Source organism: Arachis hypogaea, chromosome 9 (assembly GCF_003086295.3).
Source record: "Arachis hypogaea cultivar Tifrunner chromosome 9, arahy.Tifrunner.gnm2.J5K5, whole genome shotgun sequence".
NCBI classification, from domain to species: Eukaryota; Viridiplantae; Streptophyta; class Magnoliopsida; order Fabales; family Fabaceae; genus Arachis; species Arachis hypogaea.
Window position 1 is genome coordinate 20,359,448 of NC_092044.1, and position 18,598 is coordinate 20,378,045.

At 33.0% G+C, this 18,598-nt stretch overlaps 2 protein-coding genes across 3 annotated transcripts; one reads left to right on the forward strand and one right to left on the reverse strand.

Annotated features, from left to right (window-relative positions):
* Window positions 1–1,033: 1,033 nt before the first annotated feature.
* Window positions 1,034–4,188, forward strand: LOC112710645 (uncharacterized). Of its 2 annotated transcripts, none has more exons than XM_025762964.3 (3): window positions 1,034–1,807; window positions 3,248–3,415; window positions 3,800–4,188. In XM_025762964.3, the coding sequence occupies exons 1-3, from the start codon at window positions 1,256–1,258 to the stop codon at window positions 3,992–3,994; spliced, it is 915 nt and encodes a 304-aa protein (XP_025618749.1). In that variant the 5' UTR covers window positions 1,034–1,255; the 3' UTR covers window positions 3,995–4,188. The 2 variants fall into 2 exon arrangements, with proteins under 2 accessions (XP_025618749.1, XP_025618748.1); XM_025762963.3 differs by having other exon boundaries at window positions 1,038–1,807; window positions 3,797–4,188.
* Window positions 4,189–4,673: 485 nt separating this feature from the next.
* On the reverse strand, window positions 4,674–11,796 carry LOC112710644 (GDP-Man:Man(3)GlcNAc(2)-PP-Dol alpha-1,2-mannosyltransferase). The gene is made up of 7 exons (XM_025762962.3): window positions 11,300–11,796; window positions 9,457–9,743; window positions 8,696–8,882; window positions 7,214–7,282; window positions 6,914–7,107; window positions 5,277–5,386; window positions 4,674–5,167 (listed from the first exon to the last, which is right to left on the reverse strand). Exons 1-7 carry the CDS (start codon window positions 11,597–11,599, stop codon window positions 4,923–4,925), a joined length of 1,392 nt encoding a protein of 463 aa, XP_025618747.1. The 5' UTR covers window positions 11,600–11,796; the 3' UTR covers window positions 4,674–4,922.
* Window positions 11,797–18,598: the final 6,802 nt, after the last annotated feature.

An 18,598-nucleotide genomic window follows, 5' to 3' on the forward strand; every position in this document is an offset into this window, starting at 1 on the left:
TTATTAATTATATTACACATTCATATTAATAGAAATAACAAACTTACATAATTAGGATGTTCCAAATAGTTAATAATATGATCTTTCAGAGACGTATAATCACGTACCATTTTAAACGTATTAAAATCACTTTCAGTTAAAACCAACTTACTCACTCGCTCTCCAAACCTAACCCTAAACCCTTATACTCAACTCTCTCCAAACTCTCCAAAATCCTTGCACTCAACCCTTGTATAACTCATGCACCAACCTTCACTAATTCTCCAAAACCCTTTACCACCAACCCTTACTCACTCTCCAGAATCCTTCACCACCCAACCCTCACTTCACACACAATTAAACCCAAACCCTCACTCGAACACAACGAAACACCACCTCCTAACCCTCACTCACACACAACCAAAACCCCAGCACCCTTTTATACACCCCTAAACTCACCAACCCTTCACTAACTCTCGCACCCATTTACTCCTCTCACTTCCCGTTGCATGCGTTGTCTCCTGCATGGAGACATCTCGGGAAGAAGCAGTCAACACGCAACCTGCATGCTGTTAGGAGGCTGCCACGTGGCCTGGAGACGCTGCGCTGCACGGTCAACATATGACCTTTATGCTGCTGGGGAACAACCACGTGGAATCACGCATCCTGCGTGTTGCTGCGATGCTGTCACGTGTCGAATTCCTGCTAAGAATCTCTACTAAAGTTGTCTCGAGAATCTGTGCAGAATTTCTGTAAAAAATTAAAAGTAACACGAAGAGTGCGTGTTGAATGATGGCTTGACACGTGGAGAATCTCTACTGTGAATTTATGCTAAAACTGTTTCAAATTTCTGTTACAAAGAATACGCAAGTTGCGTATTGTAATGAATTTTTGACGCATCTACATTTCTGTAAAGCACCCCAAACACTAATATTTAACAAAAACACTCTTCCCTTTTTCATATCTAAACTAATTTCTGTAAAATTTCTATGAATAATAATTTTTAATATGTGCACGTGTTAACTTATAAAAAAAAGACACAAATACTTTAAGAGGGTTCACAAGAACTTGAAGAAATTAAGAATTCACTAAAAACAATTCAACTCTATTTACATTGTGCAAAGCTAAGATGAATGAGATAATCAATATTCAAGATGAAAAAAGAAAGAAAACAAAATCAAAAACACATTGGAAAAACACTTACTACTTTACTAGTTATTACGTTGACCTGGTGAGGCATTGGTAGCACAGAAACACAACCACAGAAAGAAGAACAATGCGCGCATTTCCATCGTCACACTCTTCTTCTTTCCTTTTCCCTCAACCACCTTCCTCTTCTTCTTCCTCTTCAACAACACCACCACCACCACACTCGCTCTCATTCTTTCTGTCTTTTCCCTTCCATTTCAACAATCTCTCCACTCCCAAACCACGCTCCCTCAACAACCACCCTCACTTCTTCTCATGCTCCGCTTCCAAATTCTCTTTGGATGTCGATCATGAAGACGAAGATGGAGATAATGATGTTGCTTCTTCTTCTGGTGATTTATTTCTGACAGACGATTATGATGATGAAGATGATGATGATGGTGAAGATGATGATGATGGGGAAGTATCAGAAGAGTATTTGGCAGAGGATGGTGTGTACATAGAGGTGGTGAAGCTTGGCAAGAACTCACGAAGAATCGAATCCAGAATCTCCGTCAATGCTTCGCTTGATGCCGTTTGGAGCATCTTGACGGATTATGAGAGGTTGGCTGATTTCATTCCTGGCCTTGCCGTTAGCCAATTGCTCGAAAAGGGTGAAAATTATGCTCGTCTCTTGCAGGTTCCTCTCTCTAATTCTTGATTTTCTCCAAATAGAGTATTTCCTTTTCAATTCTTTTGTAGAAATTATTAGTTGTTTGGTCTTCTTTGCAGCATGTTAATTATTAGTTGAGTCAATCACATGGTCCTAGAGTATCGATAATTATTTGGTTCCACTTGACAAATCCATTCAATTTTTCAGCGAACCAAATATTTTCAGGGTCAAAATAGTGGTGGTTGACTTACTCATGCCTAGAATGAGACATCATCAATACTACTTTATTAGTGAGCTAAATTTTTCGGGAGTTATATTGGTAGTTTTCTTAGTTTGCTGACTTTCAAAGAATGTGCTGGGTTTGGTTTGGGCTTACTCCCATTTCTGTAATGAATTCCATTCTTTATTAATGAGGGGATGGTATAGTAAAAAGATTGGACTAATTGCTGGGATGTTTTGCATGATGCCCTTATTAGATATTATTTTATTTTGAGTTTAGTCCTGAGAAATTTTGCTGAAGTTTGCTTCCATTGGACATGTCAAGTCCTACGGAAGCAAATGTCAAGGACCTCTTTGGTACTTTTCATTCTTTAAGGACGAATTTGTCCGACACAAAATTTCTCAGAATTAAGTTGTCATTTTACTCTTTTATTTTTTTGTACTCGACAGGGTTGATGAGAAAATGGGTAACAAGATTAAAAGAACAGAAAAGTTTATTTTCCCTTTTTTCCCTGGAATAAGATACTGTGAGGTGAGGATAACTATAAAATGAGAAAGTAAATGATTAATTATTCTTGGATCAATTTTGTTGGATCCCATACACAATTTAATTTACTGATTAAAGGGTGGTTAGTACTTCACTTTTTTACTTTACAACTACCCTTACTTTACAGGATGAAAACCCTACTTCAATATTTGATGGTTTGAATTGGAAACAGGCATGAGCTTGCAAAGTGTTTATATTATTGACTATGATTCATATAACTGTTGCAAGTGATTGGGATTGATTAGAATTTAAAAGCCTGTTTTGATTATCTTTCCACAATGCTGCATTACAAACAGATAAATACCATACCAAAGTAAGAATTATTTCTTGCATATTGAAAATTTATCTCTTTATAATGAACCTTCTGGTCTAGAGGCTTAAACAAAAGGCGGATTATGGCCTCTTGGCCCTCCCAATCAATATGGTTGCAATTTGATCCTTCATTTCTTAACCCATGCTCCTAATATCAAAAAGTGTGCCCTTGAGGTGAAATCTTTGTCTGGACCAGGGTTCTTACCAAGAATAATACAAATGATTCAGATTCAGAAACACATAGTAGACTAAGTTTCACCCATTACAAATTCAATGCCACAATATTTTTTGTTTTCCTATGACCTAAACTGTACTGATGTCTTTTAGAGATTTTTACTTGTTTATCTCTAATAATGTTAATTATTGTTCAATGTTCATAATATGCACAGATTGGACAGCAGAACTTGGCATTTGGAATTAAGTTTAATGCTAAAGTAGTTGTAGATTGTTATGAGAAAGAGCTGGAGACTCTTGTGTCTGGTATTAAGCGTGACATTGAATTCAAGATTATAGAAGGAGATTTTCAAGTCTTTGAAGGAAAATGGTCTATTTTGCAGGTATCAAACTTTTTCCTGTGCTCCTGTTGTGATCATACTTCGGGATCCAGCATAAATATCATATGCATTTTGCATAAATCATAGTTTGAGGCACTCTGACATAAGTAGCCTCATTAAGAATTCTGAGATTTCATTAAGTTCATTGGTTTTCTTTTGAAACATTTTGATCAAATTTTGGAATGAATGGGAAAAGGAAGTGAAGTCTATAAATTTTGGAACCATATAGTAATCTGGGATGAGGTATAAAAATGAGTTCAATTTTGACATTGATAGTGTGTAAAAGTGCAATTCATTAATTATCTCTGTTTTGTTAATTAAAATGTCAATGCAAATTATTTAGGAAATACAGTGCTAAGTATTTAAGCTATGATGGCTTTGCAGCAGTTCAACAATGGAAGTTGTGAAGATTCTCAAGTCCAAGTTAACACGACACTCTCATATATCGTTGATATTAGGCCGAAGCTATGGTTGCCCGTGCATCTCATAGAGGGTAGACTTTGCAATGAGATAAAGAGGAATCTTGTAGCAGTTAGGGACGAATCTCATAAAGCTATTGACAGTACTATACATGCATGTTAATTCGAATTAAGTGCTGCAACTTACATGAATCATATAAAGAAAAAAATGAGACAGCAATAGTTTATTCATTAATTCTCTTCTCACTTTTGGAGACTTGCAAGCTTGGGTAGTTTGAAACTCTTTCTAGTTTCTTTATGTTAGACCTTTTCCGATCACTGGATTGAAAAAAAAAAAGACTACTTTTTTAATTAAAAGATCTTCAAGTTGTCATAAAAAAAATATATATATATATATCTTCAAGCTGGGCCCTATATCTCGTCGATCAAGCTTATACAATGCAACCCCCACGCTTAACTTGTTTACTTTAAGCTGAAAATTGGTGGGTTCATGCAATGCAGTCAGGAACCTTAAGCTGAGGGGTTGGTATGATCTTTAAGATCAACTCTACATTGTTTTATGGTTACATGCATAATCAAGTCTTGACCTCATCCTCTTTTGCATTCCAAGGAACTTGAAGGAAGAGATTCTTGGATGGGTAAGGCGCAGGAAGAGCTTCATGGTTAAAACCAGCAATACAATGCTTATTTTCAATATGAAAAATGTAGGAGCACTTTTTAGTTTTTATATTAGTCAACAATTTGGATCATTCCCATTATGTATATATATCTGTCTTCCTCTTTTGAGACTAAGTATAACAAGCCATATTTAGCCACGTTCACATAATGGCAGAATGCATCAATTTGATTCAAGATCAATTATATTACAATCCAGCTTTCAACTGTCTACTGTACAAGTAAAAAACATCCACCGATTTGTACTTGGGTATAACTGTTACATCTTTTTAAAGAGCAATGAAAACAAAATGTTCTGTAACAAAATTACTGTTTTTGGAACAAAGTTCCATGTAATCTTATAACAATCTGCAGAGGACAGTCTAGGAACTCATCGCGTTTAGTTACAATCACTGACTTGTGGATAGACCAAACCATCATCTAGATCTATGAGAAAGTATAGGGCGTACAGCATCTTTGAAGTCATCATAAAACCTCTGCTCAGAAAACCTCGTCGCTCGTCTCCTCGCAGCCGCAGCCATTGTAAGTCTCTCTGTCTCTGGCATCCCTATAACTCTCAAAATGGCATCAGCATATTCCTCAACGGTGCAGGCAAGAAATCCTGTTTGTTCTCCATCTTCATCTAACACAATGTCCATTTTTGGTCCAGCAGAATTATGAGCTGACACACAAACATCACAAAAATAATTAATGCATGTAAATGCACCCAACATAGAGGAAAATGAAATTTTAAGTATTTACGTAAAGGTAAAATTTCATACAACACCCACCAATTGGGATGGCACCAGCAGCCATATATTCCACAACACTAATACCAAAATGCTCGTCTGTCATGGAATGGATGCCTGCAACAGCGGCGCCTAGAAGTCCCACCAAATCTCTGCAGGTTATGGCAATAACAGCATTGAATATTAAGGTTCTACAAGCACAAACTAGAACAACCAATTAACTGTAAAAAGCGAGGTGATTACAATGATCATTTAATTTGGTTGAGAAACATTTCGTAATTTATCTGAATCTCGAATATTAATTGAAGCCATTGAAGTTTTTCTCTCTTTTATCGCAATCAGCTAGTCTGAGTTATACGTGTATCATGACTAATAGACTGCTCCATTTTCCAGTTGAACTCCCATCAACTCCATGACCTAAGTAATGACTAGGAACCATGCAGCCTGCCAGACTCACTATTAATCTTTATAATCTTTGGTAGAATAGCTGTGACTTAGAGGAACCATACCCCCTCATAGGTTGTTCGAGCAAAGCAACAAGATGAATAGGTCAACATACCAATCATGACATTCCAGCAAATAGTTAACAATTTAACCTTGAGAAATAGCTCTACAATAACTGCATTTTATGCTATATAAGTCTTTGATAGATGATTCAAATCACATATGATCAACCAGATGTCTAAAATATAGTACAAATTCTACAATCTGAAAACATGATCCTCAGCAAGATCCACTTCTGTGTCCTGAGTATACAGGGACTAGGGTATATGTTCTACTTTTACAAGAGCAAGGTGCAGCACTTTCAAGTTGAGAAGCAAGAGTATGGTATACTATATTAGTTCCGTAAGTCAAACTGACATGGAGTTTAAATCTTGTCTCATTAGATTCAATCTAAGGGGGAAAATAATTTTCTCCGAAATTGTGAAATATGCTTAAAACCAGTGAGACTGAGAATAACTCATTATTTTCTTATTCCAACCAACATATCAGAATATTTGCACCAATTATCCAATCAGGGGTTAAAAAGCATTCATGTATCTGTGAATAGTTGTATTAGTACATTAAGGATTTCTCCGTTTCTCTTCAAAATTATTTACATATACACTTTAGGATTCTTTTTTCCTTTAGAAATTTTTATGACAACCCTATTCTATAACTCCCCAAGATAACTAATGACAATACAGCAACCACATTGAAAGACCATCTAAATTGAATTCCAATAATGATGCACACACAATGCTGTCTTTATAGATATATATACAATAACTGACGAACATTTCTTTTTTTTATTATTATATATATTTTATATGCAAGAGAACAAACATTTAAACAAATAATAAATGGCAAAACAACATCCACGTGAAAATACTTCCCTACATAATTAAATGCCAGCAAGTTGAAAATCTTTTATATTTCATTGGAGTTCTTTAACATGGTATAATTTTGACTGCCAAAGTACCATGATTAGTGAAGACCAAATGATAAATTTCTGAATAGCACTCTGAAACCAAACTGAAAGAATTCATCTGCTCCAAACAGAGGAATTAGAAGTATGCCTTGTTCAGAACATTTTTTACAGAAGTTTTATTCTTCAGAGAAAGGACTTCTTAGGAGCTTTAGGTAAAACTGGAGAAGTAACAAGAAGAAAAACTTAATGGAAATCCAGTGTTACTGACCTATATGTTACATTCTTGTGAAATTCCACTTGCTCATTCACATTTAGCTCAATTGCCTTGTCTTTCAACATTTGAAGTCTTTCCTCATCTGATTTATTTCTACAGCTACCCACGAACTGTAGCCTAGGTTTAGGCAAGCTAGAATCTAATCTCTTAACAGCAACTGAAAAAGCCTCAAGTTGGAGACCGTGAGCCTACAATGAAAAGAAACATGTGAACTGGGTGTAATCAACAAAGGCCTAATGAAAATACCAAAATGGTTGTACCTCCTGTTCACAAAACTGATAGGAGTATGCCCACCTTCTCTGGTCGAAATTGTGCAACCGATATTATCACGGGAATTTCAGCTGGTCTTTTCAATGGAAGAACCTGCCATATTGCTCATCTGTTAGAATCCATCAGTGATTAGATTACCACAGTAGGTAAAGCTCATATGTGTATAGGTATAATATGTTAATAGAGGGAGGGAAAATGTAGGAAATTTAAAGAAAATAGCAGAAAAATCATTGTATTATTAAGGGAGTTCTTGAACAATGTAACCCAGGAACCCTTGAATCATCCGTTTATATTTGGGAATTCTGAGCGCTCCTCTATCTCGAGACTCACAAAATGACTGAACCATTTCTCCTTTCCCTCCAAATCCCATTTTTTTCCTGCTAGTCATCCTCACTACTTAATGAACCCTAAAACAAATAGATAGTTCTTTCGATTGTTATTGCTCTTAAATGGAGGATCTCATTCCCTCCATCTTGTATTATTATTCTCTCTGTCAAAAAGAAAAAATGAAAAAGGAAAAGAATTAGGCCTGCCAACCAATTGATCCTAGCCAGCTCTTATTCTTCCTAATATACAACTGTTGAATAACAGGTGCCCTAACTTAATACTGCATATTAATTCGTAAGATAAAGCTACTAAAAATATTCCCTCCACCTCTCAAGAAAATTTTCTTTCAAACAACAAACAAAAGGCTCTAACTAGAAATGTTTGTACATCGCCTCATGTGACAGTTATGATTCAACTGGCTTAATAACAAGTTGTGTGAAAGAGCTTCGAACCACAAATATTAGGGATAGGCAATAACAACAGAATAATAAGAGAGTGTAGAAAGGAAATACAGAAATGCGGAAGAGAGTAGAAGGAAGAGTAGAAGAGAGATTCAAAAAGAAATAGAAGAGCTGTAGAGCTGGAAGATATCTCGATGATATTCTCCAGTCCCTAGTTTATTCATGGAAAAGTAAAATACTAAAAGGTAGAGAACAAGGTAGCAGTAGAGCCTAAATCCTTCCTCATCATACTGATTCTTTTCAATCCTCTTATATACATTTTCAATCCTCTCTCCTATAAGAGAATTCATCCCTCACTCACTCCCTCCCCACTAACTTTCGCAGCTGTCCTATGTTTACATCAGCTGGTTCCACTATTTTCATTTTCAACTCTTGTTTCTTTCATTTTTCAATTGTAAATAAAAGGCAAATGAGCTATTTTACCACTCTCTTCTCTGACTAACTTAACTGCCTCTTTCCCGTCATTATTCTTCTTGTTTTCTTCACTTGGGTACTTAACACTTCTTTTAGCAACTCAGTGCCATTCAATGGGGAATACAGAGATTAAATTTAAGTTTAACAAGGGGAAACACAGGGAAAAAGAACAATGAGAACCTTCAATTATTGTAAAGCAACATGCAATACATGAGTTCCATTCCACCTAGCAAAAGCGACATGGGAGAGATGGACTTGTCTTTGTGGCAAAATTTTTCAAGCTAATAAAGAACAAATTGCAAACCTGGAGCCCTGAAGTATCACACGGAGGGTAGACCCGCTTAATACAAGGTGAAACTCCCCAAAGCTTTTCAATATGTGATTTGGTCCAAGAAGAATTGACCATAGCTAGGTGTGTATAAGATCCTACAATCCCATACAACCAGCTGAAGAAGGTATAATAGATCAATTTGCACCGCGAAAGCCAAACACTACAAGAAAATTATTGTCGTATTCTTTAGATCAGGAATAGGTCAAATAAAGTGGTGCAAATTTATTATCATCAAAGATTAAAAATCAATAAAAGAAATATGATAAATTACCATATAAGTAATTTTCAGGGAAAGCATAAAAGATGGTCTAAATTTCTGAATCCCATAATCTGTTAAAAATTCTGTGTATTTTGTGCATATTAAAGAATAGATGCATGCATGAGTTGAAGAGAAAGGGAAAATGGGAAATATGACAAAGGAATCAGCCAGTAGAAAAAGTAAATTTCACCAGATGAAAACTTCAACTTCAACAATCATATGCCTAAACATTAAAATATCAGGAGAATAAAATGCAACTACTATTAGAGAATAGAGAATCTCCTATCTCATATCTCTTGGCCTCAATATAGTTCAGATATGCTATATGTTCAAACTTCAGATTTATAAAATACTGAAAAAAAACAGGATTAATATCATCATTTTCCAAGTGAAGCTACAGAATGAGAAAAAATAATAAGTGTAACTCAGACCAGAAGAGGAAGACAAATATGCAAATCAAAATAAAAAATCAAACCTTTTTGCAATTGAGGCATCATTATTATACATCAGGCGGCGCTGACTAACACGAGAAAGCATATCTGTACTGATAGTTGGGTAGTGTGTATAGCAAATAACTTTACATCCAAACAACCTTGCAAGTGGATATGTAAATGCATATCCACTTGTGTCAAAATAATATAAAGGAGTGAACTTGCACAATGCTTCCCATGCAAGATACATAGAACCCAGACTTTGACCAATCATGGTAAAGTGTGGATAAGTGGTTTCTTCAATCCACTTTCTCTTGTACAAATGAACCACCTGATAATTAAGGATAGACAAAATTTAGTAAGGTTTTTATCAAATCAATTGCACTATTGCAGAATAACTTCTAAAAACGTGATATTTGCCACTGTAAGTAACAACAGTCAGCAACTCAGCATATTAGCAAATAAGGTGAAATTTGTTTTGTACTGTTGGCATAATCCTGTCAGTTCTAGAACCGATCTATCGTGACTCCGTAACTTAAAAAGAGAATTCAGTTGTTACACTCATAAATCATAACACATCTACCACCTCAAAATTGTACCCAAGAAAAAAGCCCTATTGTTTCTTTTCCACTACTCAATATACTGGTGTATTAATAGGCAAATGTGCCTATTATTCCACTTTTTTATCGGTTGAATGTAGGTAATAATATTAGTCAAGATGATATACACTTCAAACTTTTAGATTCAAATCCTAGAAAGTACAAAATGTTTTTTTTTTATGAATATATATAAAGAAAGACATTTTAGAAACAAAATTTTGCACCAAAATCTTTCCAATCCCCATTATATATTATATAAGTAGAAGAGATAAGTAGATATATACTTGTGCCTTGTCGGGCAAGGAGTGCCCGTCAAGCTGCATTTTCATAATTAAAAAGTTGATACGTTAATTAAAATTAAAGTAAGCGAAAAATAGGGAAAGAAAAAACAGAACTTGAAAAAAATTGTTTGAAAAAGAAGAAGAAAGTGTAAATGTGTATTTTATGGAAGTCGATGGGAGGAAAACAAAAACTGCTATACACACATGTTAGTAGCGAAGAGGGGCATGAAGAGGGGCACTAATAAAATACTTTTACCACTTTAACCATATTTGATAGCAAAATTAAAATTAAACAGCACATTAGGAAGAGGACTAGATGAAAATAAAAATTGAATACCAAAAAAGAGTTATGTTTCCCTTTACTAACTATGGCTACTTTAGAAAAATATACTTAAAATTAATATTTGATCTCTTAAATCCCGTGCCTCATTCCTGTTTCTTTGCACAGTCCAAGTTGATCATAGGCACAATCATAACAATCTATAACAACTACGCTACTTGCTTAGCAAGCATCTCATCACATAAATGAGGACATTAAAAATGACCATCACCAATGGTTATCAACTAACATTCTAACATATTCCATCCTCAGTATCTATCTCCCAGCTCAATACTGCAATTTGGCACTAGAAAAAACGAATTTGGATCCTCTAAACTGAAAATATTGATGAAGTGATAAAGTGATAAACTGAGTGATTAATTGCCATTGAATTTGTAACTTTCATCGTATCTGAGTCCCACTATCTTAATTCAAGGGTGATTAAACCCTTACTTTCTCACTTTACTGGTGTCCTCACTTTAGGGGAGCTTGATCCAGAAAAACTACTTGCCACTTAGGTAATTTCTCACATAGTCGTAATCCCGCAAGTAAAATGTGTAATGTAAACTAAAAGGTAAAACTGATGCTTGATATGAATGAAAAGGATGAAATTAAAAACCTTGAAAGGGTTCTATCCTCCAAAAGCAAACTCAGAACCTAACAAACGAAAAAGGGGATCGAATAGTACCTTTACAGGAGAGAGAGGCGTGACGCCGAAGCGGTCGACGGCACGAGCCGCCAAGCTCTGTGGCGTGGCATCGTGATCCCCGGTGTAGACAAGGCAGTCAAGGTCAGGGATCTCTTCTTGAATGGCTCTGACTGCGCACCACAGAACCCTCTCGCCGCCGCCGCCGTCGTTGGTGTAAGGATGGAAGAACCCAACCGCCCTCTTCCTGCTCTTCCTGCCGCCCACCGCGCGGAGAAGAAGTCCCAAAATGACCGCACAGAATGCAGCCACCACCGCAGGGACGATGAACCATATTCCCATCGTCGTCGAGTGAGTGTGACTCCGAAAACAACTAGAATCAGCCACAGTCGAACTGCGATTCTTTGTTGGCTATTGAAAGAGTAGCAGGGTGTTTGGATCCCTCCGAATTCAATTGCAGTGAAACAAAAATAATCAAATTATTTTAGATGGAATTTAATTTATTTTTTTTTAAAATTAATTCCGATTTAAATAAGTTGGATTTAGAATTCTATTTTATTAGGATTTTATTCAAAATTTAAAACATTTAAAATATTTTTATAATTTATTTTTTTTTAATTCTCTCAATGTTTTTCACGTTTTAATATACATTTTTTCTTTTATTTTTTTATTATTTCTTTTCAACTCGCTTAATATAATATATATCTATTTTTTTTAAATATCTATTATATAAATCTAAAAAAATTATTTACACAAATAAATATAATGTGTTTAACTTAGATTAATAACATCAAGCATTTGTCAATACGTTTAAATATTTTAACTGAAAGTATGTCAATCATGATATTAGTCAAAAGTAACATAATTTTGTTCTATTTTAAAAATATGAATTAGTTGCTATAATTTAGCATTAATAACTACCTTTTTTTACTTGTTATGTCATTAGACCACTTAACAAGTTGGTTCTTGATAATCTATTATGTATGGACATGATAGAAACACGGACACGACATGACATGGGACACACCGACTAAGGGTGGCAAAGCGGGCCGACTCGTCCCGTTTAGGCCCGTCTCATAAACAGAGCGGGCCGGTCCAACCCGTCAAGTAAGATGGGTTCAAAATGCTAACCCGCCCCATTTTATAGCGGGTTGGTGGACTAGCCCTGTTTGACTCTTTTATTTTTTTTTAAATAAAATTCATTAAAATTAACCAAAAAATAATAATTAAAAAAATAAATACAAATAAAAAATAGTTAAATTATAATATACTTTTTTTATTATCTTTTTTTTATTTTAAATTTCTATAAAATTGTTTAAAATAATATTTGTCAACAGAATTATCTTTATTTTAAAAATAAGTCACATAATTTGAGTAAATATACGAAATTGTAAAATAAAATAAATAAAGTTAATAATTAAAAGAAAAATAAAAACAAAAACAAAAAAAAGTGTTTGAAAATTCTATAATTATTAATTTTATAATAATAATTACTCTTTTATTTAATAAAAAAAAAAGAAAAATAAATTTTCGGCCCGGCGGACCGGCCCGCCCCGCCATGCCAAAACCCGCCAATTTTGGCGGTGCGGGTTTGGCAAACTTTTTAATTTGGTAGACTCCAAATTCTAACTCGACCCGCCTTTTTTAACGGGTTTAGCGGGTTGGCCCAGCAGGTTCAACCCGTTTTGCCGCCCCTAGTCACCGACACACAAATTTTAAAATCTTGTAAGACATGAGGACACACATACATATAAAATATAAAGTATTTTTTAGATAAATTGAAATGATATTTTGATATTTTATTGATATTAAAATATAAATTAATTTTTTAATTATTTTAATTATATCAAGTATTTAAAATATTTTTGTTTTAATAAATAATAATATATAGTATATCTAAATTCATTTCAAGAATGTATGTTAAGAATAAGACTGGAGCGCTGACATGTGATGGTATTTAAGTATGTCCAAACGTGTCCGAAAAAATATTTTATTTTTTATTAAGACGTAGTTAGACTCAGTAGAGACGCGTGTCGAACGAGTCTCAGTGAGAATCGTATCCAAAATGTATCCGTCACGTGGATACAGTAACTCAATGAAATATCCGTACTTCATAGTTGATAGTTTATGTTTATTTTCTGTTATTGGTTTGTCGTTGAAATCAACTACGAAAAACCATTCAATTTTTAATTAATAATATTTTTTAAATTTAATATTTCTAGATTAATCTAATTTTTGTTTTTTTAAAGAGATGAACAAATTTTAGTTTAAAAAATTAGTTAAAAAATATCATTTTTAATTATTTTATATAATTTAATATATAAATATATTTATTATTTAAAAATAATGTTATATTAATAAAGAATAAAGTTGTCTATTATAAAACTTTAATTCATTTGATAAATATTTTAAACACTAAAATTCAATTCAATTCTATAATTTTACTAATTAATTTCAAATATTAGAATTCAATTCAATTCTAATTGAAATTTAATTCTTGATAAAATTCAATTTAATTTTATATTATTAAAAATTTTCAAACATATGGTAGATGTTAACGAGTTAATAGTGTCTTTGAATTGGCTTTTAAAAAAAAAATTTAAGAATTTTTAATTAAAAAAACTATTTTATATTTGACATTAACTAATATTTAAGAAGGATAAATCACCAAAATGCACATAAATAATTTTGTTGTTAATAAAAATCATTTAAATTTTATTATCGACAAAAATATTTTTAAAAAAAATTATTTTTTTAAGTGGCAAACGACTTTTGTCTTTGACAAATCGCTTATGCATTTGATACAAAATTTTATAGAAATATTTAAATAAATGTTTAAAAAATACACAAAAAATGAGATAAAAATTTAATCTCTATATTTTGTTTTATTTTTTAAAAGTATTATTGCTTGTTGACAAAAAAGTATATACTTAGCGAAAAATAACTAAATTTTAAAGATAAAAATATTTTATTTTTATAATCATGCTTGCAAAAAACCACATCAAATTTTAATCTCTAAAGCATTTTTTGATAATACATATTTAATACTGGGCATTTTATCATGTATTTAAAGTATTTGCGGACACTTGTGTTGATAATGTAATTCGAGTGTATTTTTATCAACAACAAAATTATTCAGGTGTATTTTTTGTGGTTTACCCATTTAAAAAACAAAACTACCCCTGTCCGAAATTATGAGAATGCTGATAAAAATAACCTCACTTTAATTAACGACAAAAATATTCCTCAAATATTTAGAAACACTACAAAAAAAATCTAACCGTGAAGAGAAGCCTTTTTCGTTAAGGTAGCATTACTAAGACGAAGACTTGGGGATTAAGACTCAATATTAGGTTTGTTGGTCCAGAGATTGATACTAAAATTTCAGTCTCCGTCTCCAAAATTTGAGTATTTCAGTACCTCCAAAAAGTGGGGACACATGGAAATCAAATTTTAGAGACGAAGACTGAAATCTAAATAATATTTTCTGATCAAAATACCCTTGTTCTAATTAATTAATTCCAAGTTTATTTTTTGTGCAAATCAAATTAGGGTTACTTCTTCGCAGCTTCTCATTCATTCATCTTCTCATCGCCAAGACCACTGTTATGTCATACTCTAGCAAGCGAATCTAAGCTTGAATAAGTCGCTGAAAATTAACATACAAAATTATCAATCCAATTATAATTAGGATTTATGTAATCATCTAGACTAAATATGCACCCCCAAATTCAGTGATATGTAACAAACAAAAGAAGAAATCAACGACGAAGCGAAAGAGAGGAGATCTGAGACATAACTCCGAAGTGAAAAGCAGACCTGATAAGGAACGGCGACAGTGGTGGCGAGGCAGATGCAGAGGCAGCGAAGGACACCAAACAGACGACCCTGCAGAGTACCTGGTGGCACGATTGAGAAGCTTTGGAGACGATGTGGTGTGCTAGGCTCGACGTGAGAGTCTTCTACGCTGGCATAAGCGGCAGTGCCAGTAGAGGGGTTGACGGACGATTTATGTCCTCGCTCTCAGTTCTTCGAGCACAGGGGAGAAAAAGGGTGAAACTTCGTGAAATTTGACATAGGTTGAGAAAGGGATTATGTTTTATAATCTTAGAGGTATTTAAGTAATTTGTAATATTTCAGTCTTTAATTTTATTTCAAATCAAATAAGATACTGAGAAATAACTTAGTCATGTACACTTTTATACTATACACAATACTGAGACTCATTTCAATCTTTGTCTCTCAGCCTCTATCTCCCAGTCACAGTCTCAGTCTCTCTTCCAAACGCTACCTAATAGAATTGATTGAGGTGGCAAATAGTGATGCCAATATACCATTATTATTAAATCTCTAAATTAAAAACTCTAATTTTCTAATTAATTGTTGTAAACTAAATTAACATTTTCTCTATGAACCAACACCATAGCTCCCACATCCTCTTTTTCTTCTTCTCATTTCTCCTGAAACCTCCTTCGTGTAAGGCTATAAGTCTATAACTACCTTCTACCACCTCTCTTTTCCTATTCTATCAGCACCTCCACACACAAACCCAAAATTTTATTCTCATTAACCCCAAAATTTCCAAAACTTTGTCAACATTTAAGTGAAGAAACAGAAATATGTGACATTATTCTTAAAATTACTTCTCATAACTGTTTCTTTTTTTTTCCTAGCTTCTTCATCACTGTTAGTCCTTTTTCACATTAATGTATTAACAACGAAACACAGAGCAAAAGAAAGTTAACTTGGTTGGAGAAGGAAAAATGCAACGATAGAAGAGAACGATGCTGCGACTATCAATGAAACTGGCAAAGAAAGAAGAAAAGGAGGAACAGAATAAAGAAAGAGAGATACAACGAGCAAATGAGGGGGAAGTTGTTCCCGCCGTCATCGCTACTGCAGTTATTGTTATCATCGCCACCACCAGAACGGGCTAAAGCCTCACCTTTGCTTCAGTTCTTCATCCACTTGAGCCTCGGCTTCCTATGCTCCACTATCATTCCTGCTAGTGATGGTGGCATAAATGAAATATGCTTGCAGAAGAAGTCTTCGTTGGAGCAATTAGTGAAGAAATGGTTCATAAAGAAAAAATGGTTACGTCGTTTGAGATAGATAGAGAGAGAGAGTGTGTGTGTGTGTAGGGGTGTAAGTTACCGAACCAAACCAAATCAAAATTTACAACAACCAAATAAAAACCGAAAAAAATCGGTTTTTTTTTTTTTTCGAAGTAAATCGATCGGTTCGGTTTGGTTTCGGTTGGCTTAGCAAAAACCAAACTGAACCGTAGAAGTGATTTAGTAATACATTGAAATGGAAATTTTAGACTTAACAAATGTGTTTATTTTATGTTTAGTTGTTGGAATGAGTTGAAATTGTGTTAAATTTGAATGTAATGTAATATTATTTCAGTTTATTGATTGTTTTGAACATCATTTTACTAAGATTAATTTTCTATTAGTTAGGATTTAAAAACCAAAAAACCGACTGAACCAAACCGCTTTTGGTTCGGTTCGGTTCGGTTCGGTTGTTGCACAAACAGCAAACCGATTAGTTGGTATTATGTAAAAACCGAACAGATCGGTTTGGTTGGTTTTTGGTCTAAAACTGAACCAAACCGAATCGATAACACCCCTATGTGTGTGTGTGTTTCAAATTACGAAAATTAGGGTTTAGATTTGGGGGATGATATTGGAAACCTAACAGGATTAAGTATGTAACGGATGTTACATTGGCATTTTCGTTTGCCACATTAGTCTATTTTGTTAACGGAGAAATATATTTTTTATGGTTGAGTATTTTTGTAGCGTTTTTAAATATTTAAAAGGCATTTTTGTCAATAATAAAAATAGGGGTTATTTTTGTTAGTGTCTTAACAATTAAGGAGAAAGAATTGATAATCTACTAAAAAAAAAATTGATTCTGTGATAAAAATTTATTAAAGATTAAATTATTTAATTAAAATTTTTTTTTGGACATTAAGAACTTGTTCGGATATGTTTTCAAAAGATTCTTCAAAAAAGTAAAAACATTTTTTTTAAGTAAAAAATATTTTAAAAAGATGTAAATTATAATTTTTTTAAAAGTTATATTTTTATTTTTTTAGTACTTTTATTTTTACTATTAAAATTTTGCTAAACATACTAAAAAATATTAAAAATATTTTTCTCTAATAATTTAATGGCACCCAAACAAGTTCGAATTTGAGATATTTTGTATTTTGGTGATGCTACGCGTGCAAGCGTTTTTGTAACTAAGTATAACTAAATCGGCACAAGTTCAACAGAAAAAATGCAGCATGCATCACCGCTTCTCCTTTTTTGTGCTTTTTTAGCACATAAATTTTTGTTGGAGAGCATAGAAATTTATTGATATTGCACAAATATTTTTATACGTAGCACAGAAATTTTTACACAAAGCATAAATTTATCAATATAACATATAAATTTTTGTACATAGCACAAAATATTTTACCTATAGCACATAAATTTTTACAATGAATATAATTAATTGGTTGGGTGAATCAATTATATTCCTTTTGAAATTTTTGTGTTGTACATCAAATTTTATGTACTGTGTATCAAAATATTATGTGTTGTGCACCAAAATTTGTATATTATATGTATTTTGTTGATTGTGTATCAATGTTTTTAGCATGTAGTCCTTTAAAAAACTTGTGTTGTTCACCGAAATTTTTGTGCTGTGCATCAAGAGTTTTGTGCTGTGAATCAAAATTTTTGTGTATAAGAAAAGGAAATAAAGAAGACGACCACGATGAAAAAGAAAAGAAGGAAAAATAAGGAGGACAAGAAATCAAATAAGGAAGAAGAAAACAACCACGTTAAAAAAGAAGATGACGACCACCATCACGTTTAAAAAAAATGGGTGTATCTGACTTAGTTGGGACTTGGAAAGTAAAATTATTTGGATGTGTAGCTTTATTATTTTCATTTTTATCATTACCATCATCTTTTGTTTTTTTTTTTGGTTATTTATGATATCTCCAAATCTAAGAGGTCAAGGATTAATAAGTTGAAAATAAAAAATTTATTTAAAAATTTATCATTAATTAATAAATTGATGCATGTACACAACAGAATTTAAATATATGATATTTAATTAAATAAATAAATAAACTAATTATTCAACCAACTTAAATTGATTCTATTAGAAATATTCTTAAATTGCATAAGTGTATTGACATTGTTTGGGTCAATTTTTATTTTATAGTTGGGAATAGCAAAATAATTATATAATTTGAGGTATGCCGAATGCTGGAGGTGTGTTATTGGTGAAGTGAAGTACATTCTTAAAATGTACTTTTGCTTTAAATTGAAATGATGA